General features: G+C 36.8%; 1 protein-coding gene across 3 annotated transcripts in view; it reads right to left on the bottom strand.

The window, feature by feature from the left end:
• LUZP2 (leucine zipper protein 2) overlaps positions 1-17,915 on the bottom strand; it is a 132,610-nt gene that overhangs the window by 70,383 nt on the left and 44,312 nt on the right. For all 3 annotated transcript variants that reach the window (XM_064657198.1, XM_064657199.1, XM_064657197.1), the window contains exons 2-3: positions 2,676-2,793; positions 1,541-1,611 (exon numbers count right to left, since the gene is read on the bottom strand). In XM_064657198.1, the coding sequence (XP_064513268.1) occupies positions 1,541-1,611; positions 2,676-2,793 (189 nt within the window). The remainder of the gene's footprint in view (positions 1-1,540; positions 1,612-2,675; positions 2,794-17,915) is intronic.

Below are 17,915 nucleotides of genomic sequence, written 5' to 3'. Positions count from 1 at the left end.
CTGGCCACAGCAGTAGCTCCAAGGCACTTCCCTGTACTATCCTGTTTATTTTATTATTACTGCCTTTTATTTTCTGAAGGAGGGGGTGGGCTGCTCAGCAGTAGGTTGCACTGATCCAGTCTCTGTCTCTGGGAGTTGCTTTTGTGCAGGATACTCAGTGGCTGGATTTCCAAGAAGTAAAAGTCAACAGGTATTTTTGGGTGGACCTTGAGAGACTGTAAGTGGTGATTTAAGGCAGAGATTAGGAAGCACACTTGTAGTATGTAGCAGAATTTTCTCTTAGCAGACTCAGTTTTCCCATCTGCAATGACAATCTATTTACTAAACATCCCATTTCATAAAAGAAAGTTGCTCAACAATCAAACCACCAAAAAACCACCTCCATGTATGATGAAGGATGGAGTCTGTGCCAAGGACAGCTGAGATGCCCACCTTAAACTACACCCAAGCCACCTGAGTGTTTAAACAGGACATTAGCTGAAGTCTTGCCTTTATCATTTAATAAATTAGTCTGGAATACCTGAAAGATCCTTATGTACTTGACCCTTCTCTATCACAGCAAAAATAAGGACTTCTATTGGTATTGTAGTGTGGATCTTAAATGTGTGTTGAAGACTTGAAGGTCATTGTCTCACACGGCTTCTCTATAACAATGCAATTTCGTATGTAGTCCTAATAAATACAATATCCACAATAAGATGGCCATGGAAATTAATTATTGCATTTCTAACAATGAAAGAAGTATGAAATTAATAAAGTTTCTTACTATATGTTTTTACTAAGGAAAAATACGAAGTATAGATGCATACATTATATACTATCTTTTCAGCAAGAGCAGTCACTATAGTTATGTTTTCTTGTTATTAAAATTGTATTGATGTTTCTATTTGCTGGTCAGAATTCCAAGAATTAAGAGACACAGAATGATGAGACTTACTTGCAATGAAGCACTAGGAAATCTGAGACTAAGGACTAGGCTGGGAACCTGCATTCCCAGCCATGGAAACTCATTATTTTTTAAGTGCTCAATGAATAATTTGAAGTGAATATTTCTCTCTCCTCCTAAATCCCTTCCTCATAGATCATCCAGTGCAAGTACTCCTTGCACAATGACCAGTGATTTGGAGTGTCTGCGTGCATGAACATTTAATTAAGAGGCCTGAGTAAATATTTATATAAATATATTATATCATCATCTCTAAATTCAGATATTGAGACATTTTAACAGTTTAAATTTCCAAAAAGTCTGGTTTTCTTTTTTAAGGAAAATTTCATGACTGAATCTTCCTGAGAAATTCAAAATGCCTTCCTTTAGCAGATGTCTCTCTATAGCATTTTAGTATCTTTTCCTACCATATATCCAATATCAGCAAATCCATTATTTGCTTCAAAAAGAGCATTCCCTGCCTTTCTTTCACTGTTGCAACCAGCAGACTCTGGAATACAGTAGTGTTTATAAAGCAAAAGAAAGGTGAAATTTGCCAGTCTGACAGTTTTCAGTCAGGAAATGGCAAGAGAAGGAGGGAGGTGAGGGTCTTACCTTTGCTTTATTCCCAGTTCTAGGAGTTTCTGTACGTCACTTTTGGTTGATGCTTCGTCGTTTTTCAAAGACTGATAGCAATGAAAAAACTCTATTACCAAAGAGATTTTTAATTATTCATCCATGAAATTATTAAATTGCCCCCTGTTAATAAATTGCCACTTATGAAAAATGGAGGGATAGACTGACTTTTTTTACTGTGACTGGTTTTCCAATAATTAAGGAGAGCTCATCAAATAAGTACATTTAGAAACAGCCAAATCACTAAAGGCATTAGAATTGTCTGAAAAAGGTCAGTGTGTACATAGAGAAGATAATATTACAGCTCTTTGCTCGTATCTGGATGCCTGCAGTGCTGAGTCTAAAACATCTCACAGTGTAATTTTGCTGAACACTACCTTAGGCTGTACTGCATTCTAAAATAACTTTGCTTCAAGGAGAAGCACATTTCCCTAAAAGGTAAGAAGCAAAACCCTACTACAATAAAGAGTGATAAAGCACTAAAAAAACCACATTAATTAAAACCAGAGAAGTCTGGAATATAAGACAATATAACACAATAATATAATACAGCACAGTACTGATACACAGCACTAATATTCTCCTCTGAAGAGGTACAGTGCTTTTCCTCCTTTTATTTTTCCCATCTAGCTTCCATCAACATGGAGACAAAAATGTATTGTCAGAGAAAGGGCGTCCCTTAAAAAGGCGTGAAATACAGAGACAAATCTCAGCTGATAATGAGTTTTCACCACACCAACAGACTCCACTGGGAAAAGAGTGTGTATTTGACCCTTCTCTATCTTAGCTCTTAGCTGAATATCTGGTGATTTTGGGACCTCAAATCCAGAGCAGCATTTTCAACCTACTTGTTACTTCATTGCTATTGAGTAGACAAAGGGAGGGCCCAACTCACTAGGGTAAAATTTGCCATGAAAACACTGTGTTTATAATAACTACAAAACCAACAAAATAGACGAAATAATAATTATTCACATATTTAATGTTTAAAACCAAACAAACCAGAAACATTTTTTTTTTCGTAATTAACAGATATCAGTAAGAAAATATAAGTAAGTAACATAGGTAAGTAATAAAGGTAAGTAATTCTATAAAAACTGAGACAGAACCTAACCTGAAGGTTTACTTTAATTCCCTGAAGTTCTTTAGAAGTCTTTAACAGTTGGTGGAGTATGTTGCTCCTTTCCTTGAAGACTTCTTTCAGCTGCCTTTCCAGTTCTTCATAGCCCTGTCTAACACAGAAAATAAAAGCATGACATCATCTCAAAGTATTAATCAATGCATCTGAAAACAGTCTCAGTTCACCCAAATTTAATTAATTCCAATGCCCTTTATAGATTCCAAATTAGACTGTGTCCCACTGTTCACCTGTATAACTTGATTTCTCCTAACATAGATAAATTGGTGTTTTAGATGTCCAAATTATGTGCTGCTTCTGAGTGTGCAAATCATCAGACTCAAACACTGCAAATGATGCATCATTGTCTGGGATGAGCAGGAGGCAGAAAGGATGTATTTAGCACGAGTGATGGCACACAGCGTGAGACTTTTCCTACTTTAAAAGATATATTCCGTGCAAGAAACAAAGCAAAACTTTGAAAGTATGAAGTTTTGAGACCTCCAGTAATCTGAAGGAAGAACAATTCAAATCTATTTTAACTTCATAAAGTTTAATCCGTTCCATAATTTCTTCTCGCTTAAACCTCCTTACAGTATAAATTAGAATTGACAAATATGCTCAGGGGAATCAAAACTACTTATTAATTAAAGAATAAGTCAAAATATTGTATCCTTTCCAAAGTGGTAATTTTCACTTGGAATGTAATCGTATATTTTAAAGCTTTTATAAGATCCACAGTGAAATAAATCCAATTCATATTGCTTTACACTGAACGAAATACAAACCCAACTCTCACATTCCATTTCAGAAAAAAAAGGCAAACATTACAGTTAATGCTAAAGCAACATACTTTTTCATTAAAATTTCTGTTTCGAGGAAGACCAATCAGTGAATTGAAACACCTATTCCTATTACAACTTGATTTTATTTTTTTTCCCCTTTTTGCAGTACTTCTGCTTCTAAAAAGGGAGGGAAAAGAACTGAGATTTGCAACACATCACTAGTATTTTATCATGAGATTCAAGACCTTGAAATTAAGCAGGAATCTTAACAGTAATGGATTTTGAATATGCACTTCAGCAAAGAAACTCAGAAAAGCAAATTATATTTGCTATCTAATATCAGTACTATCTACTTTAAAAATAGACAGCTCATAAAATATATATGATATTTATGAAAAAAATAAAATTATTCTGTATTAAATGATGCTATAAACAACTAGAAGAGACTACAGGGACTAAAGCATCTCTTTCATCAACACAAGACATTCAGTAAAGAATCTCAATATAATATTGAAGTTTCAGTAATAATTACATTCAGCTCTGACAGAATGTTGCAAATTAGAAAGTATACAGTTCTTTCAGTCTGCACTTCTAATGAAACCATTTCTGCTGCACAATAAGAACTGAGGTGTTGTGGTTTGCAACAAAGCACTCGACACTTTCAGTTAAAATCTTCAGCACAACTGTTAGGTCAGCTGTTGAATTTTACAGTAGAAGCTCTCTTTTGGGGGAAAGTTGAAATGAAAAAGAGGTGGGAGATTACACACACACACAAAAATTAAGCTTTCCCAGGATGGCAAAATAAAAACTACGATATTTCTGACGCATTTCACAGCTGGGAGATAAAAAACTCACCAGTAAAATAGTTCCCTTGAGAAGCTTTGCTTTTTCTTTCAGTGTGTGGATGAATGTTATTTCAAGAAACGGCGGTTTCAGACCATTTTGATTATGTTTAGATCATTTTGATTATCTTCACCCACCAGAGGAAAGGAAAAAATGCAACAAGAAGCACCTCTGAGTAAGCCAAGGAGTGAAGTCAGTGCAAGGAGATAACTCCAGGACTGAGCTGTGCTTACCTGCTGGTCACTAAACAGCACTCCTAGGTCATGGAGTTATCCTTGATATGGATACCTAATGTTATCAAAACAGGAGTTCAAGGCCAGCTGAATGGGGCTTGGAGCAACCTGCTCTACTGCAAGGTTTACCTTGCCATGGCAGAGGGGTTGGAACTAGATGATCTTTAAGGTCCCTTCTAACCCAAACCATTCTATGATGAAAAATAAGTTTTCACATAGCCAAACACATGTGGGTTTACAGGAAAATCTGTATGCTAAGACTGTGAACCTTACAGAATTTAGCATTATTCACATGGAGGGTTTGGCTCAAATTTTTCTATCAAACTGTATGATAGAAACTATATGAATCAAATCTAGCAAGTGCTAGAATACATGATAAATATAAGCATTCTGGTCCTTACCTGCAATATAAATAAAATATCCTGCTTATGTTTTATACAGAAACACCTACACCTACAGGGTTTTTTTGGCTACCACTTCAGCTGCATGAGATTTTAAAGAAGGAATACATCACTGCAATAGAGCTGGCTCACCTGAGCAGTAACATTATGTGCAGTCAGCCTGACAAGCTTCAGAGAATATCCCCAGTTTCATTTGCCAATGAACAGATGCCAAGGAGGAATTTCCTCCTGCTGAAGTGATCAAGTAGTTTCAATAAGGTCATCACTTTCATTACTTTTCAGGCAACACAAAATGTGCATTAGTCTTGATGGTCTCTTTTTGCTATTGGTACATCAGGCTTTTGTTTAAAATCAAACTCAGTGTTTTAAAAAAAATTATGTGCTGCTGGTAACGCTGTGTTTTAACAATCACTTTGAAGTACCCTCTCCCCAAACTGAGCTTGAGCATTTAATGGTCATCTGTCTGTCCCAAGCTGCCAGCTGTGCTGCCCCATGGGTATTCAGTTGGCACAGGTTTCACCCTATTACCTGATAAACAGCAATCTGCACAATCTAGGACATTTCCAGTGTCCTTATATTAAAATTAATATAAACTGTGCACACTTGTTATCTTTTATGACACACTATGCAGAGAGGTAGAGACAAAAAGCCAACAATCAACTTACCCCAGAGAGTCACAAACCAAACCAAACCCTCAGAACTATTTCTAAGGACTTAAAGAGCACAGCTGCCCACCTCAAACACTGCCAAAGACACAGAAGGAACTGCAACAGTCAAGTCTTGTCGTTGGATCCAAGGATGGGGATATCTTTCCTCTCCACTTGCCCTTTCTTTCTTTTCCTTAGACGTTTTCTTAAGTGACAGCTTTATACTTTTATATTGTTGTATTACTATAGATAATAATAATGAGAACAGGTACGTGCCTCCTTGCAACCATATTGTTCTAAAATATATATATATACACAAGGGATATATTTACAAGAACCTCAGTTACCTTTGTCTTTGGGGGTAGGGTGGTCGTAACACGATCAGAAGGTATTTTTTTAAAGAAAGGATTGAAGAATGGAGATACAAGACACAGCTATCAGATCTGTTAATTATTAGGTCCTCAAGGGTTTTTAATTCTGGGCAATATTACCTCTGATATCAAGCTCTGACTCTGCATTGTGTCCAAGAACAGTGTCCATATATTTATACAGTGAAATTCGACTCTGCACCGCGTGATAACAAACAAACCCTCAGATCAGGCCATCTGTTTTGGCCACCTCATTTTCTACGCAGAGAACTTCTTGGTTTAAATTGGTAATTTAAACCAAAAAAGTGCAATTCAAGTGAAAAAGGGTAAATTTGCAAATACAGTGGTCTAACCATGAATCACTTAGATTATTCAACAGGTCTCACATTCTCCACAAAATTGAACATATCTTCACTTTTACACTTCCTTAATATTAACAGGATTCTCAGAACTGGGTTAAGGGAAAGATCTATGGTCGATGGGTTTTCTTATTCTTCCTTTCTTTAATTATAGATAACCAAATTTTAGTCTCACGAGTATTTGATAAGCATTCTTCGGAAGGTTTCAACCACGTCACTTTTCCACATCAGCACACCCATACTCTGCAGCTGTGTTATTGTATGAAAAGCATAACATATTTTCCAAAGCTAATGTTAGATTAATTAAAAAAAATAAATATTTTCACCTTCTAGTTTGTATTTGACAACATATCAGTTACAAAACATATAAACACAAATACAGAAATTTTATCCTGGTGAATACAAGCACACTCTGACTACTGAATGAGATTTTTTTGTCTAGTAAAGAAAAAATGTAAGATGGAAAGCAGTTGAACCAGATATTAGAAGACCTAATCAGAAAACTTCTGCTGAAGTCAGAGGAGATTTAAAATGAAAGAATACCTCATCCCTATATAGGTACCTGCCAGAATGAAGCACATGGGTCTTTAAGGATGATGGCACCATCCCTCACTCCACTATGAAATTATACACATATCACATTTGTTCTCTGAATATTAGGTTACGCCAGTTGACACCTTTCTGCAAAATTAAGTGCCATTGTCAACATATGAATATTTATCATTTCAGCACATTAAGGTGCTTTTATAAATGTTCATTGTGAAAGAGAACAATTTAGCAACACTCTGCATGTTACAGTCATTTGTAGTGCTCTGATTCCAAGTTGTTTCATTTTTACCATCAGCTTATTAATGTAGTGCCAGGGTAAATTTCAATATAATCTGTTTTCAAGAGAATGTTATTCACTTCTGGTTTTAATCTTAGTCAGCTGTTTTTACTCTTCTGCTGACATGACTTAACATTTAAGATATTAATAAACATCCCAATCGATGCTAATTTTTAGTATAACAACAGAGGCAAGTATTCAGTAACTAGAAAGACTCACATCCCAGAGATCACTCCACCTGTGACTGTTACTTCCTCAAACACTAGAAGTTGAGCTTCAAAATAAGGATTGAATTTATTTCTCACATGTACTATGTCAGGACAAATGAATATCTAGATAAAGTTTGGTACATATAGGGTATATATAATTATAGCATATATATATAAAATGTATTATGATAGCATCCAACCTGAGTTTCAGCTACTTGTATATCATTTCACTCAGTTCTGCATTAACTATTACATTTGGGAAAAAAGCATTAGGTTGATCAGCAGATATGCTCTTGCTAAAATCCAACCTTTGTCAGATACAACTGTTCTCCACAGTTAACTCACATTATATGTTTTGTATTTCAGCATTATCTTAAACACTGTGTTTCAGACTGGGACAGGGAGGAAAAATCCTGCACACAAAACCTGGGGATTTAGGAGCAGATGAGGAACATTTTTCCTTACCTGACCATTAGCTGTGCAAAATATTTGATTATTATAGATCAGGTTCATGATCACCTGAGGAACTTGAACACGCACAAGTCAACGTGACCCAGTGAGATGCATCCCAGAGCCCTGAGGGAATTGGCTGATGTAATTACTAAGCCACTCTCCATGATATTTGTAAGTCGTGGCAGTCAGGTGAAGATCCAGGAAAAAAGGGAATCATTGTACTCACCTTTAAAAAAGGCTACCCTGGGAACTACCGACCTTGTCAGCCTCTGTGCTGGGAAGGCCATGGAACAGATCCTCCCAGAAGCTGTGCTGAGGCACATGGAGGACAGGGAGGTGATTTGGGACAGCCAGCACGGCTTCACCAAGGGTGAGTCCTGCCTGACCAACTCAGTGGCCTTCTATGGTGGAGTGACTGGGTCAGTAGACAAGTGAAGGGTTACAGATGTCATTTATCTGGACTTCTGTAAAGCCTTTGACATGGTCCCCCACAACATCCTAAACTGGAGAGAGATGGATTTGATGGGTGGACTGTTAGATGGATAAGGAATGGGTTAGATGGGCACATCCAGAGGGTCGTGGTCAACAGCTCAGAGTCCTGATGGGACATCAGTGACAAGTGGTGCCCTCAGGGGTCCATATTGGGACCAGTGCTAAATAATACCTTCATTAATGACACAGATGAAGAGATTGAGCACACCCTCAGCAAGTCTGCAGACGACACCAAGCTGAGTGGTGCAGGTGACACACCTGAATGGACGGGATGACATCCAGAGGGACCTGGACAAGCTCAAGAAGTGGGTGCATGTGAATCTCACCAAGTTTAATAAGACCTAGTGCAAGGTGCTGCACATGAATTGGGACAGTCCCAGGTATCAATACAGGCTGGGGGATGAACAGATCAAGAGGAGCCTTGCAGAGAAGGAGTTCTCTATTTCGTCGGATATTTTAATGCATTTATCATAAATAAACCAAAACAACCTCGTATCTTTTTGGCAGACTCTCGGCAGTGTAGAATCAATGACTCATCAGGGAGAAGACGCAAATTTCAGTTCCCATCAATGAGTAGAGGAGCAAAAGGAGATTTCTGAAAACTTGCAGCTGGCATGGATGCCTGGCCCCAGGAAATGAAACAGCAAGTTGAATCATCACGAACAACGTGATACCGAAAAAAAAAGACCCGAAGAAAAAAGCAACTTGCATACATCCACTAAAAAAGTGCACAGGCAACAAAGCCCAAAGATTTGAGAGGAAGGACTGTGATTAACTTCACATAATCACTGTGATTAACTTCCCATAAAAATAATTCCTCTGCCCAGACACACAGATGGGTGTGTTGAGCCTTTTTCCTTCTTCAACTTGTTATTCAGTAGGCACGATGCCCACAGCAATGAACCCTGCTGTAATATGGAACAGACCTCTTCTGGAAAGGAAGTGACTATTCTTTACAACTATTCAGATACAGACTGCATAAACATGGACTTATCTTCTGTATGTGGAGTTGATTTTTCAGATTAGTTCTACAGGATTTAGTTTTTTTAATTCAGCACACAAAACTGTTCTTTTTCTAACTTTACCCTTTTCAGTTCTGATATTCTTCATCATTTATGTTCATTTTACTACCTTTGGTCTGATTTCTGATTGCATATCTCAAACTTTTGACTAAGACCTCAGTGTTATTACTCTTAACTACAGCACTGTTACATTAGTCTCCTCAGATAACCAGAAATGCCTTTTTTCCGAAATCTCTTACAATACAGTCAGGTTAACATTGCTTTTGCAGCTAGTTGCATAATTTAATCCCATAGCTGCTTTGGAATTTTACCTTTAATTTTGTGGTTTAATTAAAAAAAATAACCTACAACATCATGAAATCTATAGAAAATTATAGAAAATCTCATTCTGTCCACACTGTTATCTCAATTGGCATAGAATTGAAATATTTCTACTTTACATGACAAAACTCTCAGTGTGTATCCTTTGAAAGTCTATTTCACTGTTTGATGACTTAGTTCAGTAGAGTTCACCGATTAACTTTATCCAATATAAATTTAATCAATATTGCTTTCAGCATAGTTTACGTGAGGGAAATTTGGAGTAACAAAACGTAAAACAACTGGTGAATACAAATTATGAGGAACAGAGAGAAGTACCTGGGAAACAAGAGAACTTGCAGTTTCAAAAATCCACTAGCTTGTGAAACATTAAAGAGAAAAGCTGAAAAAAAAATTAAAGATTTTAAAGAAAAAGAAGTGCAAAATAAAGGAAAGAGATGTAAAAGTAAAAATGTTGCTAACCTAAATAAGAGATATATAATCCTCTCAGATTCAATCACAGAAAGTTACCCAGAAATAACTATACAGAGAAAACATTGCAATATATCACAATAGTTTGTGTCTCTCCTTTCACAGATGACATACAGAGCTATAAATATTATTTCAAAAATTCTTTATCCTATGAAATGCTTCCTTCTGTTTCCCTCAATAAAGTACTCAAACTTTTTATAAAAATTAGTGCATAATAAGTAACAGCTGCTCTTCTCATTGGACCATATTGATTTCTCTCTTTACAAAGTCTGTATGAAGCCAATCTTCATACAATTAAGCTTAATAAAATTTAACTGTCTAATAAAAACTGACTGTGATATCTATGGCTTGACAATTCCTCAGTAATATATCGGAAGAAACAGAATAATGTGTGAATGGATAGACTCTGATGGATAACATGATGATCAGCCAAACAGGCAAGCTTTATTTTTTTGCATTAGGTTTAACTGTGTGATTTCTTTTGGATTTAAAATTCTATGTTCATAATAGACATTTTAGGTTAATAGGAATTATACTTATTAATCACCATGTCATTCATCCATTTGGAAAATTATCTGACTGGCGTGTAGAACTTTGGTGAGATTTGAATCAATTCTTAATTAAATCTTCGGTGGTTTTCACTTAACATTTCTATTTCAGAAAACATATAAGATCTATGACAAAACATTCAGGCAATTTGCTCCATTCTTTCTACCAGTGTTCACTCACTGAATGCCTAAAATGGTGCATAAACACAACGCTATTTGATTTTCATCTATCATTTCAGAATCTCAGTTCAGTAGCTGCAATTTCTGTTGATCCAGAGACCATACCAAGGCTCATCACATTTAATTTCTGTTGATCCAGAGACCATACCAAGGCTCATCACATTTGGCTCCTGTTTGCATCATCCTGTTTGCCAGAGCTCAGTACACTCAGTTACTCAATTCTTGATCAAGACAAGGTCGTGACCTTCCTGTGACAAGGAGGAAGTACAAACTACAAGACAAACTACAGATGTGTGCCATACTTGCATTTGGACACTGATTCCGTGGCTGCTTCATCTTTAAATGAAGAATTGAAACACTGAAACAATGAAGAAACATCACCAACTTCACAGCTTCACTCTTTGCTTTTTACAGAATCTGTGGGGACTACAGGTAGCCAAGAGATTTTTCAAAGATCCCAGTGTAATTTATAATAGAAAGCATTACCAAACACAAATATAAATGTTTCTATCTCTTCCCACTACAATCTTTCTAATTAATTAAAAAATTAATTATATTCTGACTACACCATAATGAGAATTACATGGGGAGGGAAAAACACCTAAATTTACCACATAGCAAATGCAAATCAAGTGCTAAAGAAAAATGTTCTTATCAAGTTTCAGTCAAAATTTTTGTTTCCTGTCGAGAAAACCCTTCTGGACTGCTGAAATGCAGCTATATTAACAAGCAGATATAAAAAGCAAACGCTGACAACAAATGCCCAGCTCACTCCCTACAGCCTTCCCTCTTCTCAGACACTGCCTTCCCTCAGCAGATGTCTCCATCAGCAGCCAGCATCTGGTACAACTTCTAGATGAAACTAAGCGGGACTTCACTCCTAAGTTTTTATTTTTATCGAGTTCCCAATGACATAAGTGCTTCTTCAGCTGCACCCAGAACTATGTGAACTAAATCTGCTCAGAGAATATGTCACTGACCCAGAACTGCTGCATTCAAGCATTAGGGTTTTTTTTCCCCTCTCCTTCCATATCTGCTTCAAAGGACATTTCCACTGTTGGTTCAGCATATTGGGCATCATTTCCCCTGAAAAAGAGCTTCCTTCACTCTGTATTCAGCACATTTTTACTAGATCAGAACTGAGACATACATAAATTGATGAAATTGTCTATATTTGCAATTTTTCTGCATTTTGCATTGCCTTTTGTGATTTCCAAAATAACCATATCAAAATTAGAAAGAATGCTCTGTAGCACTGCTGCAGCAATGCTGACATCACCTAAATTCACTCTGGAGAAATTTCCCATATTATCAGCATACTGATACATGTATTCTGTCTAACTTCCAGTCTGCAAATGTTACTGCACTAAATGCCCCAAATACCAGATTTCATAACTCTATTCAGACTATTACTTATTTCCATAAATTAAATAAATATATGATTTAAAAGTAAGAATGTAATTCGAAAGATGTTCAGGAATTGAACTGAAGTTTGAACAACTCTAGGCACAACTTAAAAATTCTCCTAATTCTTCACCCAAGGAAAATAAAGATTGTGGAAGTATTTAGGGCAGCTAGTCTGTATGTATTCTCATTTCTCTAAAAACTGTGCTCCTGCACAGTAAATGTGCAGGGATTTACCCACACTAGAAAAAAGGTGATGGCCAAACTGCATTTAAATATATGTAATGCTAAGTAACTTATTTAAATAGCTCACACCGGTTAGTTTCAAGGTATATTCAACTTCCCTCTGAAAATGGCTTAGTCTTGAGAGAGCTGAAAATGGTAATTTAAACTAGAACTTTAGACAACGGAGGTTTTTTTGCTGGTACTGGACTTGGATAATACAGAAAGAGCCTTGGGAAAGATCCTGTATCCCAGTGTAAGTACTTGCCTTCCCTGCTGCATTTGGAAGCGCAAATGAAGAGCAGTTGGACTGTGAGAAACCACTCAGGCTTTAGCAGAGGTTAGCTACAAATTCCCACAATCAAAGGGAACAGAAGCCAGTCTTTCAGGTGGCTGTAAAACAGACACTTCTATTTACCACTGCACATTCCAAGAAGGTTAGAAAATGAGTGTAACCCATATAACTCAACTGCAATTTAAAGGATTTATTGGTTTAGCTGGTATCCGAACTGTAGAGTGGTTTTCTCAAGGGCAATTGCAATATGAGATCACTTATCAAAGACAAGTCCACTCTTTTTCAGAGTGATGTATTTTGCCTTGGAGCATTTATACACAGACATATAACCAGCAAATATACATTAAGGATTTTAATTATAGCAAATTATGGTATTATTAGATACAAGAAAGGATTAGTTGCTTACAAGGTGAAAGTTATGTTAAACATACACATTTTATGATTTGTACTGACTGCAAAATCTGGGTTATTGACTTTCTGATAATTCTGTCATTGCTCGCTCCCTCCCCTGTGAGTGGTTCACTATTCTGAAGAAAACCAAAAGCCTCAGAAAGTGACAGCTGCATTTTCAGGTCAATTTTTCCTTCCACCCGGCGCACTTTCTTCCATGAAACCAAGAAAGGAATTGTACATCAGGGGAAAAGAGCCTTTGAATGTAAAAGCAGACATATTTCTAAAAACGCACTGAGCCAAGGTAATACAAGGAAATTTCCCTTTATACAAGGGTAATACAAGGTATTTCCCTTTATATTTCTTTTTCCTGGGGATAAAAGTGAAAACATTTGCAAACTTACAAAAACGTGCTTTTCTAGTTATATGTACTATTGGTTATCATGGGAAGAATCTTGTGTTTATTCAATAACTTGAGAAGAGCAGAGGTGATGTAGATCCTTGACGATGTATTTACACACTCTCAGTTGCATGTACAGACTGTCAGAATTTAGAAAAAAAAATGTCTGCACACACAAAATCATGCATTCCCACGCATCTCAGAAATCAAAAGTGGTATTTGTGATAAAAGTCTTTGGATAATCATATTCCAAACTCCCATGCATCACACATCCATTTTATGCCACAAGCAACACCCAGCACAACTTCCCTCATGTGTGTGCAGAAGTGCCAGCGTACACAATGATGTAGGTCTCTCTGTCTGGTTGAATGCTGAGGTATCAATCATTTGTGTTCACTTAATAATAAAAGTGGTTAATAAAAAAAGTCAGATTTTAAAGTCAAAGTTCGTTGAGCACCCCCATCCTAATAAATATTTTGTGGCAACGGTAATGAAAACTCTTCAATGTGAGTCAAGATGTTCCATTCTCACCAGAAAAACCCCAGGTAATCCAGCACATTAAGAGTAATAGGATTTTAATATTTTAATAGAACTTGACAGAAATTATGCTCCATACAGACCCTGTATTTTTTCAGTAACACACTTTCCAGTGACAAAACCTGACAAATTTTATGTACACACCTTGTAAACTTGAAAGGACAGAACCTTTTGAACTCTCCTTGAGTGAAACAGATCTGAATGTTTTGTAGTGTGACATTCCCTGTTTACAGCGAGAGTGGCAAAGTCACCAAATATTGAATAGTCATTACAGAACTCTGCAACTGCTCTTTAACCTTCAATCTTTTGTTTATATTATAAATAAAAATTTGGAATTCTTATGTTTATGCTTCTACCGTGATGAATTTTATGAACTCCACGTTTGACTTCACTGAATGCAAAACACGCCAGCATTTCACCTGCTTTCCTCACACAGCCTGTTAAACCAACACACTGCACACATGTCCTTTCTTAATGGACAACTATTAATTTCTAACTATAGCTGAACTATTCTTGTTCCTAAAGCCATTCTCACTGTTACTGGAGCTGTGTCTGCACACACAAAGCAGGGACTAATGCTGTGTTGTGTTGGATCACTGGGCATTTTCCAAAGGGAACTACACACTGCACTAAATAAATCATCTTCTGAAGGTACCCAGATTTTTGCTTCAAACTGGAAAAATATGAGAGAAGGGAGAGCACAACACTAAATTATGGGGTATGAGTAATTTCAAAACTATTTTAATTTGATCTCATTCATTAAATGGCTTTTGCTGGAAGGAAAAAGTCTCAATGAATCTGTAAAACCAAAGGAGGAAGAGCTACACTCCCCATACTCAATGGTCCAGTTATCAGTATGTAGGAGATCTGGGTTAATATTTGCAGCTGCTTTAGGTCTTACCTCAGATAATAATGTGAAGCAATCCAGTTTTAAAGCACTTACAGGCAAGTGCAGTTATTACTGATGTTACTCACACTTTATGGAGAATTAAGTATTCATCACAGTAGGAGTACAACTATCCCATCCCTCACGTGAATAAGTCTTTGAAAAAGAAAAAAAAAGAGAACCATTCCTCATCTTCTCACCTTTTGAAGTAACTTCTTGTATACATTTCACGTATTGAACTTCAAACATAGTTCAAATCCACACCCTGCATAACACAGAGAACACTTCTAAGACTTTTTAACACTGGAGAGGGGGAAAGACGTTGTTCAGTCAATGAATCAGAAATAATTATCATTCTACCTCACTGCTTTTAACCCATATTCAAAAGTTTATGTTCAAAAATATGGGATGTTCAATACAGCTCATTGGTTGTAAAACCCCCAGCCCTGGAAAGGAGGCAGACTTTCCTTTAGGACTCCCAAGGCTGTTTTGTTTTGACACACTTGATTCATTGCATGTAGTAACACCAGGACTCCAATATTCCTCTAGGGTAAGAAAAATGAATGCCACTCTTTGGCTGATAAACAATTGGGCTCAATCACTTGGCTCTTTCCTGGAAAAAAGGGTTTCTAAAATCAATAGCCAGCTGGCAGTAGATCCTGCACAATATTTCTGAGAGAGGGAAAAAAAAAAGTCTTAGCTCCCTAAAACATATTGGTTAAAATAGTTAAAAACCAGCAGTGGTATGCAGGGCCCTGCTAAAAGTGCTTGAGAAAGGAGTGTGGTGTGACACTAATTCCTCCTCAGGACCCTCCCTAGGCATGCTGCTGGGGGAAGGGGAGCTTTGGCACCTTTTTTACATCAGCCCTAAGGCAAGGCTACCCATGGTAGCATAAGACAACACAGTTCCATTGAGGGCAACACATTTGACACCAAGTTCTGTGCTGAAGATAAATCGCTTTTTAGTGATTTATCACTAAACATAATCGAATATTGATTTATCACAACACAATCAAATATTGATAAGTAATTTAAAAGGAAATTCAATTTGATAAAAATTATTTTTTTTGTCCATCTCTTCAACTCTTTTATTCCCAAATTTTGAAGGCACTGAAGAGTTCCAAAGGCTCTGCTCTGTATTCAGATCTACAAATTAGACAGCAAATTTCTCTTTTTCACTATTTAACAGCTACAGGAGGCAATATTTGAAGTTAATGTCTGTCATAAAATGTACAATGTGGATTTTGGTGTAGTTCAGAACTGTCCACAAAATAATAACCTTCACCTTCTGTAGAAGATACCTAATGAGTTCCTCACATGCCATTTCTTAGATAGCTCCTTCAACATAATTTATACAGCACATAGATTTCTTTGGGGAAGGAAGGACTGACACTGCCATAAGCTCTCTGCTCCCAGCAATATGCTGGCATTTTAAAATGAAAACTGTACAAAAGGGATTCACTACTGTCAAATTTTCACAGCTAAACTTCCTTGACGTACCTCTGGCTAGTGTCAGACATCCAAAGATTAGAGAAGGAGTGTGGGGGAGAATTCTGTTTTTATGAGGAGGGCACCTGAAGGGGTTAATTTCTATACTAGCTTTACATGAGTTTTTTGCCCAAGTCATATAACATTTGCTTTAGTGCTGTATTCAAACAGCTTATATGAGTGATCTTTGAATAGTTCCCTACTCCCTGTTTCCAAGGATATATTAAATTCTCATCTGTTATCATTAGTCACACAGGAGTCTGTTTTTTGAAGTCCAGTATCAAGTTCATACAGTCTACTTTCGGTATTTTAATGCTCCTATTTGTAATGTACCCAGACTAAAAAAATGATGATCATCAGTGAACCCTGGGTGTTCAAAACCTGATGTCTAACTCGTCAGTCATGGTTCATTTCCTCCTGCACAGTCTGAAATGACCTGTGAAACTAAGGCTCTTCAGCAGACATGCTTCAGAGGAAAAGAATAAAAGAGAAGAAAAGGAAACACAGTGCTGATACAGTTGTTTTGTTTTTTTAGTGGAGGGAGGTGTTATGTTTTAAATCGTTTCTAGCAAAAAACAATCTAGTTGTCTGCTTAACTGAAACTCTCCCTGATAAGTGTAAAATCCTCCTCTGCATATTTAAGCTTTGCCCTGTAAAGCCCCATTACAATTTGTGCTTAAGTCATCTCTGGGCAAAGCTCTGAACCTTATGGAGCATAGATTTTTAATTAGAAGAGCATGAAAAATATTTACATTAACAGACAAAAACTGAGTCGAAACAAAGAAGCCTCTGGATCTGATGGTTTCAGTGGTGAAATCTTAGAATATCTTTAACAGAAATTACCTTTGTTTAATGAAACAAACTCAAGGAGGAAGCTTCCTTTGATCTGTAACATGTAGATATGCAATGCAAACCAGAACCTATTCATGGCCCTATAATCTCTTGTTAAGATCACTGTATTCTTTCCCACAAAATTTAACTCACAGGACCTCCACATTAATCCAAAGCCAGTGAAGCAGCAGCCTGTGCCAGTTAAGCCCACCCATGGTGCTTTCCTGGCCTCTACTTTTCAAATGCTTTCTCTGAAAGTTGAAAACTGGCAAATGGCTGGAAAAGCATCATATTTAAAGTACTCACAAGCCTGGAGGCCTTTTTTTTTTTTTTGCAGCTACTCTTTTATACACCAGTGGAGCAGAATTATAAGTACCCAGGCAAATCCCTGATGTGAACGTCATGGAAGAAACAGAAAAATGAACCCTCATTTAAAAAACCAAAACAATGTCTGGCTCTTTTTAGCAAACAGTCCATTATACTTTTGCAATCCCTAATGCAATGCTGTTGTCAATTCTAAAGACACTTTTAATAGACAGTCCAGTATTATGTTCAGCAGGTTTTCCACACTTTCCTAGCCAGGAGCTAGGAATTTTATGCTAAAGTAAGTTTATGCTAAAAGGAAC

Source organism: Pseudopipra pipra, chromosome 6 (genome assembly GCF_036250125.1).
Source record: "Pseudopipra pipra isolate bDixPip1 chromosome 6, bDixPip1.hap1, whole genome shotgun sequence".
NCBI lineage: Eukaryota > Metazoa > Chordata > Aves > Passeriformes > Pipridae > Pseudopipra > Pseudopipra pipra.
Note: the sequence above shows the minus strand (reverse complement) of the source record. Positions and strands in the feature narration are given on the sequence as shown.